The sequence below is a fragment of the Dunckerocampus dactyliophorus genome, chromosome 11 (assembly GCF_027744805.1).
Source record: "Dunckerocampus dactyliophorus isolate RoL2022-P2 chromosome 11, RoL_Ddac_1.1, whole genome shotgun sequence".
Classification (NCBI taxonomy): Eukaryota; Metazoa; Chordata; class Actinopteri; order Syngnathiformes; family Syngnathidae; genus Dunckerocampus; species Dunckerocampus dactyliophorus.
Window position 1 is genome coordinate 6,823,350 of NC_072829.1, and position 13,355 is coordinate 6,836,704.

General features: G+C 41.0%; 1 protein-coding gene across 3 annotated transcripts; it reads right to left on the bottom strand.

Moving 5' to 3' along the window:
- Positions 1 to 671: 671 nt before the first annotated feature.
- maea (macrophage erythroblast attacher, E3 ubiquitin ligase) lies at positions 672 to 13,211 on the bottom strand. Of its 3 annotated transcripts, none has more exons than XM_054792739.1 (9): positions 13,048 to 13,211; positions 8,623 to 8,805; positions 8,161 to 8,364; positions 5,261 to 5,383; positions 5,078 to 5,154; positions 3,736 to 3,844; positions 2,238 to 2,371; positions 964 to 1,159; positions 672 to 873 (listed from the first exon to the last, which is right to left on the bottom strand). In XM_054792739.1, the coding sequence occupies exons 1-9, from the start codon at positions 13,105 to 13,107 to the stop codon at positions 778 to 780; spliced, it is 1,182 nt and encodes a 393-aa protein (XP_054648714.1). In that variant the 5' UTR covers positions 13,108 to 13,211; the 3' UTR covers positions 672 to 777. The 3 variants fall into 3 exon arrangements, with proteins under 3 accessions (XP_054648714.1, XP_054648715.1, XP_054648716.1); XM_054792740.1 differs by lacking the exon at positions 13,048 to 13,211 and adding an exon at positions 12,225 to 12,376; XM_054792741.1 differs by lacking the exon at positions 13,048 to 13,211 and adding an exon at positions 11,408 to 11,998.
- Between the last annotated feature and the right edge of the window lie 144 nt (positions 13,212 to 13,355).

Here is a 13,355-nt window from a genome sequence, read left to right on the forward strand (position 1 = left end):
TAAGCAACATTTTGCATGGCGGTGACAATTAAACCTTAGCCAAGCAAAGGAATACCGCCTATTCATTCATCAAGGACAGCCATCATGAGAATACTGATGAGAGATTATTAATGTGATGTTCATGAGCAAGTTAGTAATAAACAAGGAGTTAAACCACCACCAGCTGTTCATAGCAGAGAAAAGACTTGTTCAGTTTGCTGTTCAGGAGGTTGGCCTCTGCAGTCTTTCCTCCCCCACAGAGCCTGCCTCCTATTTACATTTCAAAAGCCAGTCTGCAGTCCTGATGATGGGGGATGAAAGGCAATGACATAGGCATGTGGATCCACGCTCCATCCAGCCACAGAGGAGTTGATGTGTCTCACGCATACACACAGGGTTGCTACCAAATGAGCTGTTTGTTCTCAGAGAGGAGCGAGTCTTGTTGAGCTCAGAGAGTGTATTCATCCATTGTACTAAATCTGAACATCTACTTCCAGGAGTCTACTGTTGAAAGAAAGGCCTGTAAAAAGATGACCGTCTGACCTCGTCTGATCGCGTGAGGGAAGCGCCCGGCGACTGAGATAAAAATGGCCAAATGAGGAAACTTGGTCAATGTGAGTTCATCATGTGTTGGGGGAGAGCAAAAGGATGGGGGGGGGGGGGGGGGGGGGGGGGGGGGGGGGGGGGGGCGTATTTGTATGGTAGAGGCGAGGGGATCACAGATCAAACAGGTGGATCACATCAGCTGAGCGACAACGGGCCTTTTTGCATCCTGATGGTAGTGTGTCGCTGGTATCATCACATGATGTAGACCTTCTCAGCCTGTGAGAAGTTGAAGACTTCTTTGGTTCTGGGGCAAACCACCTTGTCGTCTTGGCGGATGGACAGCAGCGACTGGTAGAGGAATAAAAAAAAAAAGCCTTGTAGGTAAGCTCCTTTAAAAGAATATCTGGAAAATAGGAGTATTGTCTGCGCTGCACTCACATTGTAGCCGTACACATAACCATTAGGCAGCATCATGGGGGGGTTGTTCTCATTCATGACCTCTCCAGAGATCTTACACACTAGTCTGGAGTTGGCGCAGTGAGCCATGGGTAGAGGCTGGGCCAGCTTGTTTAGGGATTTACTGCACACGGGACAGTCAGGGTTCTTGGAGGTACCGTCGTCTTTGTAGCACTGACTGAATGAGTCATGGAGGTTAAGGGAGATCACTTATCTATTAACAGCACAAATAAATAAAAACAACCTTGATCATTTTGCCAGCCTCGATATATTGACATGTGCATGCGTGTTGTTTTTCCTCCTCTCTCTCTACCAAACAGATGACAAGAGGGTTCACTCCTGCATCTCTCTCAACACCTGGGCATGTTGATTATATAGTGAATGAACGAAGTGAGTGAACCCTCCTGTCAGTCATTCAGTCTCTTTGCTACACGCTAGTGAGTGCACAACTTGTTTGGTGTGTGTGTCGTATGCTGCACGACCTGATACTTTGTTTGTGCCTGTTGTGTATAAAACACAATCTGATGTCAATTTCAGCCCATTTGCGCATCATCATTTTGTGACATGAAAAAGTTTGTGACAAAGACAAATAGAAAAGGGTTACATTTCAGTGAATCCCTAAGTAAATCACCTCATTGTGCAGCAAACGCATTTTGCTGCATTCAAAACATGTACGTTGACCAAACTCAGACAAAACGTTACACCCCATTAAACATAAATAGCGTATTCCAAACACAATGTTAAAAGTGAATCAAGAAAGTGTATATGCAAAGGAGCTGACGTCTTCATTGACACAATGTGAACTTCAGAGTATTTCTGAGTTATTTCTCAATTTTTAAAACCAAAAGTGACTCTGATTCTAAATCAGAAATATCGTGATTGTGATTTTTTATTTATGTGTTTTTATTTCATTTTATTTAAGTACAATTTTTACCAAAAGCGACAGTGTCCATTTTATTTTCATTGGGTTTTTTTGTTTATTATGTTGTTTAATTTATTTGATTTAAAAGCTCTTGACATTCCAACTACAATTAAATACGCTTGAGAAATTAAAGTTTATTGCTTTTGATACAGTGTACTTGCATTATTATACCATACATTATCATTACTTTAATGAAAAAATGGATCTCAAAATCATGTTGACAATAATATCGTTTATCAGCAATAATTTGTAGGGCAATTATTGTCCAGCAAAATTTGTTATCATGACAGGCCTAGAAGAGGCCATAACTACGAACAGCAGTGTGGAAGGATACGGCGTCTTGATGGCAGACAGGCCGGCCTGCAGCGTGATGGTGAAGACAGAGTTGTTCCCCAGCTGGTGCAGTCTGTAGTTGTCATATCGGAACTGCTGGATCAGCATCTTCCAGCGTGCCGGATCCAAAAGATCCTTTTGGGACAGCAAGAGAACGGAAGACATGATTCAACAACCACATTAATCAGTGTACTTTGCATGTGGAGGGAATTGTTTTACCAAAGGTCACACAGCTCCTCTTCAACATACTGTATTTCACAAAAGTGAGTGCACCCCTAATTTTTTTCACATCCTCAGAGTTCTTTACCATGAAGTGCCACGCTGAACTTCGAGCAACCAGTATGAAAGTCATACCGAATTTAACACACCAGTTCTCCATTTACACCTAAGCCCTTGTAGCACTAACGAATCACATGACCACAGGAAAGGAAAAAATGGCTAATTTAGCCCAATCTGTACAGGGGTGCACTCGTGTTTGTTTCCAGCGGTTTAGATGCTAAAGGTTGTGTGTTGAGTTGTTTTGAGGGGACAGCAAATTTAAATTTTCGTTATCCAAACTGTACACCGATTACTTTGTATTGCATCAAAGTGTTGTTTCTTTATTGTTGTCCAATGAAAAGATATAATAAAGTACTTGCAGAAATGTGAGGGTTGTACTCACTCTTTTGACATTCTGTACTGTTAAAGGGATAGATCTGATTTTTTGACATGAAATTGTATTACATCCCCATCAGCAGTGTACTACAGCAACAGTGACTTACCCCCCCAGAGATCGTTTAAGTAAAGACTTTGGATTGTCAAAACATTATGCATTCAAAAGAGTAATATATTTGTATCACAAAAATGCCTCGAAAAATTGGACCTCACAAAACGCTCTGCGTTATATTTTTCTCCTGCCATATCCCTGCGCAATGTCACCTTGTGCATTCACGTGTATGTGATGAAGAAAATCGCATCTTCTTCCGCTGTAGAACACATATGTAAACAAGATGGCCGCGGCTGATGGGGATGTCATACAACTTCATGTCAAAAAATCCAAACTATCCCTTTAACGCAGAGTAGTTGTCAAACAAATTGATGTTTCCCCCAGGTTTACAGTTTTGTGGTGGCGGGCATAGACAAACACACGCACAGCATAGCCACCTGTAATGGACTCGCTCCTAGTTTCATATAGGGGGTGCACACGTGTGCATCTGTGGGTTGTGGGCTGATGAAACAAGACACTAATGCATGCACACGTGCAGTGTCATATCAATCGCTCCTCCACGGTTATATTTCTCAAACTTTCATAACTGAAATTGATGGCTATATTCCAAACGAATCCACACAGTCAAAATAAAACTGCGTCATTTTTTTAATTAATGCAATCGCTCCTTTGCACAAGAGATTGACAAATTGTCAAAACACGCTGACATGTAATTAAGGTTAATTACATAAAGCTTTGAGGTCATCTGGGGCTATAATACTAATCATTTTATTGTCAGTGACAATTGTGTTACCTTGTACGGAGAGATGTGTGTATCTGACGGGAAGGCCAGCATGCCCATCACCTGCCGAACTTCATCCAGCTGTCCGCCTTCTGCTTGGCTGAAGTGTTTCCTCGCATGTCTGACACACAAGCACACACAACCAGTATGAAGCAGTGCTGATGTAAAATTGGAGTTAAATTTTTGGACTAGTGAAAGCAATGTCGCCTCACATGCCCGACCACTCTTTTTAATGCACGACATATGCACTGACATACAGAGGGAAACATGAAAGGATAGGGTAAGTGCAATGCTTTAACGCAGAACACACAAATATAGAGAGAAACATGGGTAACGGGACAAAACAAGAATTAGGATTTTTTTTTGGGGGGTATGTGTGGCGGCTTGTCTGGTCTTGGTTATGGGGTGGAGGTGGGGGGTGTGCTGGGGGTGCAAACAATATCTGCCTCTCAGTCAACCGGTCAGCAAACATAAATAATATTGTGTTTATTATCCATCCATCCATCCATCCATCCATCCATCCATCCATCTTCTCCCGCTTATCAGAGATCGAGTCGCGGGGGCAGCAGGCTAAGCAGGGAGGCCCAGATTTTCCTCTCCCCGGCCACTTCGTCCAGCTCCTCCTGGTGGATCTCGAGGCGTTCCCAGGGCAGTTGAGAGACTTAGTCTCTCCAACGTGACCTGGGTCTTCCCTGAGGCCTTCTACGGTCGGACTTGCCCTGAACACCTCCCCAGGGAGGCGTCCTGACAAGATGCCCAAGCCACCTCATCTGGCTCCTCTCAACGCGGAGGAGTAGTGGGTTCGACTCCGAGTCTCTCCTGGATGACAGTGCTTCTCACCTTATCTCTAAGGGAGAGCCCAGCCACCCTACGGAGAAAAACTCATTTCGGCTGCTTGTACCCACGATCTTGTTCTTTCGGTCACTACCCAAAGCTCATGACCATAGTTTATTAATATTTCACTTTGTATTTTTGTTGTATTTTGTTTAATTTAAATTGTACTTTTATTCATCTTACCTTTTTTTTTTTTTATTATACGCACAAGTGCAATTTATTTTCCTTTCGTTTTTTGTCTCTCCAATACAGCACAACTACTTGACTACTATGTATCATTATCTTGTTCCCCCGCCTTATATTTATTAAGTCTTTTGTTAGTATACAGCCAATTTCACATTCTATCAAATCTCTCGACATCACACAAAACCTCTCTTCCATTTGCTACCTGTCCTATGTCCTGTGTTTTATAACCTCCACACGTACTCTCTTATATATGCACTCTATATGTCTATCACTGTTGTAAATACACACTCAATGTTTGCAAATTGGAATTGTAAACCCTGCAGAGTGATGGTACCTGACGGCATCCATTCGTTTGTTTTGCCGGATCAGCTCAATGAACTCCTGGATCCTCAGACTGAACTCCAAACAGCTCTGCAGAAGAGACAACGCAAAAGCTGGTACAATGTAAGCGCTCACAGCAGAGGACGACTAACATGAGAACATTTTATTCCTGCTACACTATTATTCTGACAGAGACCTTCATCTTGCGAAGACGGGACTTGTTGTCATGGCACCAGGCTAAGCAGGTGGCTGTCTCCTGCCTCTCCAGGGATTCCTCCACCTCCTTTGCTGTGAGGAACATCTCGATGTTGACAAGATCCTGAAAAAGAAGAGTACATATTAAGGGTGTCACGATTTGTTTAAATAACAATTCGTATCATGATTTGTGGTCGCTGATAGGATTCAAGGGCGATATTGGTTCTTTTAGAACAATACGATTCGGAACGATTCAGTAACTTTAAATCGATTCAGTAATTTTTTAGCCAAAAAATCACCTGGACAGTGCAGGTGAGGTTTCCTAGATTCCCGTTGTTTTCTGTAAGTGAATCAGGTATAAATTAATTATAGATATAAAGTGGTTCCAATTTTCATAAGGTGGTTCCAATTTTCAAAAAAGGAGACAAACATCAATTTACAAATTATCGGCCAGTTTCCTTGTTACCACAATTCTCTAAAATTGTGGAAAAGGTATTTAATAATAGGTTGGACAAATTTATTAATAAGAATGAATTACTAGCAGTCAATATGGTTTCAGAGCCAACATTTCAACTTCTATGGCACTGATCGAAATCACGGAGGAAATTACTACTGCTATAGACAACAGAAGATGCGCAGCAGCTGTATTCATGGATCTGACAAAAGCTTTCGATACAATTAACCACAATATCTTAATTTCAAAATTAGAAAGGTATGGAATTAGAGGATTAGTTTTGAATTGGGTTAAAAGCTATCTAGCAAAGAAGAAACAATTTGTAAAGCTAGGAGAATACACATCTGGGAGTTTATACACCACGTGTGGAGTACCCCAGGGGTCCATACTGGGACCAAAACTGTTTAATTTGTATATCAACGACATTTGTAAAGTAACAAAGGACTTAAAATTGGTTTTATTCGCCGATGATACCACCGCTTTTTGTTCTGGTGAAAGCACACAACAACTCATTAAAAAGGTCAAGGATGAAATGGTCATATGAAAGTCATGGTTTGACAGGAACAGATTATCGCTGAACATAAGTCAAACTAAAATAATGCTATTTGGAAATAGCAGAAGGGAGATGTATGAGCAAATACAAATTCATGGAGTGGATATTGAAAAAGTGGAAGAATATAAATTCCTCGGGGTTATAATAGATGAAAAAATGAGTTGGAAATCTCATATTAAATATATACAACAAAAGGTGGCGAGAAATATCTCTATTTTGAATAAAGCAAAATATGTCCTTGATCAAAAATCACTCCACACTCTGTACTGTTCCTTCGTATTACCATATTTAACGTATTGTGTGGAGATATATAATAATTACAAAAGTAATCTTCACTCACTCACTGTACTGCAAAAAAGATCGGTGAGGATTATTCATAATGCCAAGTATAGAGAACATACAAACCCTTTATTTTTAAAATCTCAGATATTAAAATTGACAGATTTAGTTCATTTTCAAACTGCTAGAATAATGCATAAAGTTAATAACTCATTACCCAAAAACATCATACAGTATTTCTCAATCAGAGAGGAGAAATATGATCTTAGAGGAAAACTAAACTTAAAACATTTATATGCAAGAACTACGCTAAAAACCCACAGCATTTCCGTGTGTGGAATTAAATTATGGAACGGATTGAGTAAGGAACTCAAACAATGTACAGTGATGAGCAAATTCAAAAAAACAATACAAGCAGTTGGTGTTTGCTAAATACAAGGCAGAAGAGTCTTGATTATCACAATGATGTTCTGTCAGGTTTGTTATTTTTTGTTTTGTTTTGTTTTGTTTAAAGAAAAAAAAAATCTTTATTCATATTTATCTAATTATTTATTTATTATTACTATTATTACTTATTTATTTTTTTGGGACTTACCGATATGTATTATTCTGACTATCACAGAAAACATGATATGGAATGCAGGAAGTGAACAACATGTACTGTACTAGATGTAGAAAAGATGGGGGGTAGGATTAAATGAGCTCTGCTTCTTCCTACTCCTTTTGGACATGTGGAACTGTGAAAAAATGATTCATGAGATGTATTCCATTGTAACCTTCATGTTCAAAAAAACTAAACTAAACTAAAAAAACTAAACTAAACAAGTAAACAACAATTAATGCCAAATGCATTCACATTTTATTTGAATAAAGTGTAACCAACACTTCAGGTTGAATTAACAGGAGGCTTAACCCTTTCTGCTCTCATTTTCAATATTCAATACATTTTCAATAAAAATACAGTAAGTGCAGTAAGAGCTGACATGACCTTGTGCTGATGCTGTAGCGGGAACGAGAGGTGCCTGGACGGTCAGCATTGTGTGAAATCCCATGGGAGATTTGTCGTGTTTCCGTGGTATTTCACTTGAAATTTACATATCCTACGAACAGTGAGCGACTTATTTAGAACATCTCCTTCTTTACAAAAGCCAAAGTGTATCCACACACTTGACAGCAATTGTGGCTTAACTATTTCTCGCTTGCCAGCTTGTCCTCCGCCGTGCTGCGTTTTGTTGTCTGATGGCACACGACGATGATGTCGCAGCATGGCGATGACGCAGACACAGACAGGCGGACTCAATTGAGTAGCGTTTAACGTCTCTCAATTAAAAGTGCTAAAAACACATCCGTATAAAGCCTGCTGTGCTTAAATTCAATGCCTTATTTCCTAGTATCGATGCAATCGATTACCTTTTTAAACAATGTTTAATCGATATAGGTCATCCGTAATGGAAACTTGCCAGACACAGATTGATGTAGTTGAATCATAGGAATATAAATCGATACATCGATGTAGTCGATGAATCGTTACACCCCTAGTAGATGTATATTAAACAGCCCGTGAAGTCACTTTGTGCTCCTCTGAATGACACTGAAGGAGCCAAGCAGAAGTCACCTCGATGCCGCTCTGTCTGGCCAACTTAACGGCGGTGTTGTAGTAGCCGCAGCGAAGCAGATGCTCCACCATCATGCGGTCCATGCGCTTCTTCTTCCACAAGTTGACGGAGGCTGGCTGGTCGCTGCTGTGCTCCTTCAGGTGCTCGATGCGCCGCTTGCACAGCTTGGCGCTCTCGTCCTCCGCTTGGATGGACTCCGCAGCCTAAGGGAGCCATTAAAAAAAAACATATGTATATTGAAATGACAAAACAATGTGGGTTAGTGGGATCATAGCACCCTAGACGGCATTTTTTTATGTATCAAGAATAACATTATTAATACCTCTCTCAACCATTATACCTACCTGACAGTGTCAAAGAATCATTTGTATAAAGGATTTTTGAAACAGCAGATTATGTGCAAGTGTACCTAGTGTGTGTGTGTGTGTGTGTGTGTGTGTGTGTGTGTGTGTGTGTGTTACCTTTCTTTTCAGGGCGCTGAGTTTCTCCACCACTCCATCCAGCAGAGACACCACAGAGTCGACCACGGGGAAGCTGCTGAGCGTCTTCTCCAGCTCGGCGACCACCATGGTGACGTGACTTGTCTCCCTGTCGATGTTCTTCTGGGCCGCTCGAAAGCGTTTGTTCAAAGTCTCGTAGGGCACCTGCAAGACAACGACCAGCAGGGAAGTGTTCAAGGTTTATCAGTGGAAAACCGCAATGATACAAATAAAGTATTGTTAAGTGTTAATCTAAACTACTGTGACAAAAGCATTCAGTTCGACCAATGAATCCAATGTATCATCTGGTATTTCACAAATTTGTCCACTGGCGCACACGTTTGGCACCACAAACAAAATAAAGATCACGGGTTTTTCAATGTACATTTTCACGAGGAAAACTGTAACCAAATGACCTTTGCAAAATACTTTATGTAAACTGAATAGTATGTGATTATGAAGATAAAAGCATGGAGGGATTCATGAGTGAGTACTGTATATGGACCAGTCAATCGTCAGTGGTGTTGTTCATGTAAAATGCTCATTAAGGACACCATTTTCTCTCTGATGGCTTCGGGAACTAAGACCCTGTGGTGTCCAGTCAGGACCGGCAAAGCTTACATCATCAGAAGCATTGCCCTACAACTTACATTCGAGTATTTGTTCCATGAAATTGTATTAATTATGTATATGTGCATTTATTTTTTTTTGTCCAGATTTCAGCTTCTACATGTTGCCATGTCAGTGTAATCTACCCAGGGCCTTCAGAATCAGTAGTGCTGGCCCATGTCACTTAAACATTATTAGCAATGTGGCTCTTACTTTAAAAGGCGTACATTAACGTCAGCATTTTTCCGTCCTCTGATTGGTAGGTGTCTGAAAGCCTACCACTAAAAGTTACCAGTGCGCTTGAATGGATCATTACATGAACAGTGCAGAGCTTAATTAATCCTGTTCCGAGACAAAGAAAGGAGACAGACACTGTGTTGTTTATTGATTGTGTGCATTACATGAACAAATACCTGAGTTTTATATTTTATATAGAACTCAGCGAGGGAAAGGATTTGTTCGACACTTCCACTGGAATTATTCCAAACCAGTACTTACAAGTCAGTGGTGAGTGTGATGTATTTTATTTCATTTTGGGGTTTTTCTGTCATGTTATGTTATTAGATAAATATTGATTTTGAAATGCTCCATGTGATGTTGTAGTGTAGAGGTTTGGAGTTGTTTAGAGATGATAAACTCAAAGATAAAGGTTTACTGGCTTTAGTCACAATGGTATTCATTCACAATTCTCTAATGCTACCCATCGTTATATCGCCTTTTTGTATTTTATTGACGGTTTTAATAATCATGACGTAGTACAGGTGGTACTGAGGTGGATTTTGTTGCTTCAGTCCCCACCGAAGGCCTAAGTATGAAATGCACCCCCTGCCACTGCTAAGGTCAGATCCTGTCAACTAGCCAACTAACAGTTCATGCAGCAGACATTGGTTTCCAGTGACAAACTATATGGAAAACCACAACATAAGTCTACACTAATCTATTAAAGTCTGTTAAGAATGCAATATTTTCTACTCTGTTCTAGATGGCAACATGCATGTGCTTATCCACTTCAGAGAAAACACAGTGACCAAGACCTTTCACTTGGAAAAAAAAGGCACCCTGTTCTTTTTAATTAATCTGACACAAACACAAACATTTTCATGATGAGTCACCATTCGGTTAGCCAAGGATTGGTTGAAATCAGATCAGACTAATACACTACCAAACAGTTAACAGGACGCTTACTGATCATTGTGACCACCTCTACAGCAGGGGATGAGGAACTCAGTTTCACTTTAGAGATGGCTTTGACCTCACTAGACCTTGGCTGGTGGGCTGATCCTTCTCTCCAGCGCCGGCACTGCAACTGCTTCTATCTTCTCCTTTTAATATTAAATTGTAAACCTCACTTGAGACTCTTAGCATTATTTCACGGTTGGTAGAACAAATGAACCTGAGTGAACTCCGCCCTACTAAAAAAGGCAGGTCTGAACAAGTCCATTAAAAATATCACAAAACAACCAATATATGGATATGTACAGCACTCTTCCACCTCCAAGGCACTCAAAGCACTTTGACACTGATAGCACATTTACTTACTGATGATGGGAGCAAATGGGGGATTGCCATGATCGTGGGAGGACAGAGGATCGAACCTGCAACGTTTAGGTTAGGAGACGACCCCTCTACCACCTGAGCCATGCCCCACAGTACCCCACTCTACAGTACAGATAAACAGATATTAACAATTCCTCGATAATATGTCAAATGGGGGGTGGGCATTTCTGTCTCCTGGGGGGGAGGGGGCATGACAAGAAATAACTGAGAACCACTGCATTAGACCAAGGTGAAGTTTACTTCTGTAATAAGGCCCATAATGGCAAAGCTAATGTAATTAGACTGTATTTCAATGTCTTGCATGTATACTCATCAGCTATGTTTTGATACCACACACAGCTGACACAAACAAATAAAAATATTTTAAAATGGATCTGAAACAGTATTTGTTGCAATGCAGCCAAGCAGTTGTGACATCATCTTTCCTGCACACATGCAATCTGCAGAATGTGGGCCCCCCCACCCCCATTTAGTGCCAGTTCTAACCACGCAGACTTAAAATGGATCCCATCATCATCCCCTGACTGCAGCATGCAAAGCCAAGACACCTCAACACACACACGCCTGACTTTTAACATGTGATCTTTGTATTGCTACTTACGACGATAAGCTCCAGACGAGTGAAGGGGGCTGGGAGTCGGAGCGATCCGGGCTGGTTCGTCTTTCAGCGGCGGTGTCGCAGCTCGTTATTATGGGCGAAGGCGGCGAGAGAGAGCGGGGCTGCACTCCCATTTTCTCTCGTTGGCCATTTTGTGATGAACATTTGCTCCGTTGTGTGGCACGGTGAAGACGGGCTCGACCCTCCGCCCCCCAAACACTGCTCCCAACAGCTCTCCCGTTCAGCCGCTTGGAATCAGTATGCATGTATGCTAAGCTAAGCTAACTAAAGCATGTCTTGCATGTCACTTTGCTGACGTCGCTGTGGGGAAGATCGACCAGTGTTCTGGTTCGTGTTCCACTTGGATCATGCTTGCAGCTGACAGTCAGAACGATTACAGCGTGACGCCAAAAGCAAATTAAGTCAAACAACGCAGCTACGAACCGTCGTCAAATACAGCAACGATATCATAGTATGCCATGTTAAGATTGACATGTCATTTAAAAAATACAATTTAATAACTAGGTAGCCGTGAGCTCCTCAACACGTAACAGCCAGCACAAATAAGCGGGACACGGCTATGGGGGCTAGTCCACCAGCCGAGGATGTCCAGCTAAACTACAACATGTATCCTCATGATGGGTGAAAGACAAGCATTTAATGGACGTGGTTGGCTAAGCTAGGTCGGCTAGCGTTAGCATCCGCTGTCAAGATCGTGACCAATTTACAGACAATCACACTTTCCGCCAGCACGTCGCGGGTTTGGCCAAAGTCACATGCGATAAGCGGTCACTTGGTGTCAGTTGCGGTCGGTGTTTACCTTCAGGGTGGGGTATTCTTGGACTTTGAGAGCCATGGATAGTTGAGAAGCTGTCTCCTGCACCGCCATCTTGGTTTGGTGGGTTTTTAAGGAGTTGTTTGTGTTTTTTTTCTATCATGTCAGCATGGCCTCGCTGCTCACTACCGGCATCTGCTGGTATGGTGTCAGCATTGACTAAAAATGGGGGACATACTGAGAACAAGTAATACGTTGATTTATTTATTCTTTATTCAAAGATATCTTTGAATAAAATATTAAATTTAAATTAAATCAAAATAAAATAAATAATAATAATAATAATAAATAGTTACAAAATTACATAATAATTACAAAAGACGTTTTCTAAACCATGTTATCTTGTCATTCTATGCATGTAGTGAAGTTTTTAAGTTTTTTGATTTTTCTGGTCAACTTTTACACTTGTACAATAGTCAAATATTCAGTTTTGCACAAATATTGTGATCCGCAAGGTTTGGATTGAGGCAACTTGACTTTTCTTGTTTGTTAAAAGACATTTCACCTTTACTGTAATCCAAAAGGCTTCTTCAGTTTTAAATTTTAAGTGTGTAGTCTCTGGCGCGTAAGTCGTTCACCTGTCTGGTGGCAAAACAGCTCATTAGTGGACACTCTTCCGATGGAGCGAGACAATATTTGGGGGAGAGATGCAAAACAGTCCTTCAACTACCCTACTGTGACCACCCCCAGTGGACACACCCGGCAGTAAGTAAAAAGTATTAGTATCTGTATCAGCAATATCCTGCTAAGAAGTTACCCAGCTCCTTTGTACTACAAGTACATATACAAAGTTCATCCTCAAAGTTACCTTGGAAAAGAAGAAATCCTTTGTAGTGCAGGACTCAGTACCGGTACCAAAGATGTACATTTTATGACAGAGCTCAGTGCTCACATAAAAACATAGTCCATAATCATTAGAAAAATATGTAATAACACCTCGTTTAACATCCGCAACTGCATTTCTGATAGGAAAAATAGTAGAGAATGTCTTGTTGGAAAAAATACTTTTCAGTACAACATAAAAAGCAATTAAATTCATAAGACATTTGAGTAATGCCATCATTTAAACATCTCAGTGAGAGCTCAGGCAGGATTCAGCAGTTGAGAAGGCAGCCT

Excerpts from the sequence above, each read along its gene's own strand:
- maea (XM_054792740.1), bottom strand. The coding sequence starts at position 12,293 with ATGGCGGTGCAGGAGACAGCTTCTCAACTATCCATGGCTCTCAAAGTC. Across the intron at positions 8,365-8,622 it reads TCAGCGCCCTGAAAAGAAAG|GCTGCGGAGTCCATCCAAGC; the intron begins GTAACACACACA and ends TGGCTCCCTTAG. Across the intron at positions 1,160-2,237 it reads CTGTCTGCCATCAAGACGCC|TCAGTGCTACAAAGACGACG; the intron begins GTATCCTTCCAC and ends TGACTCATTCAG.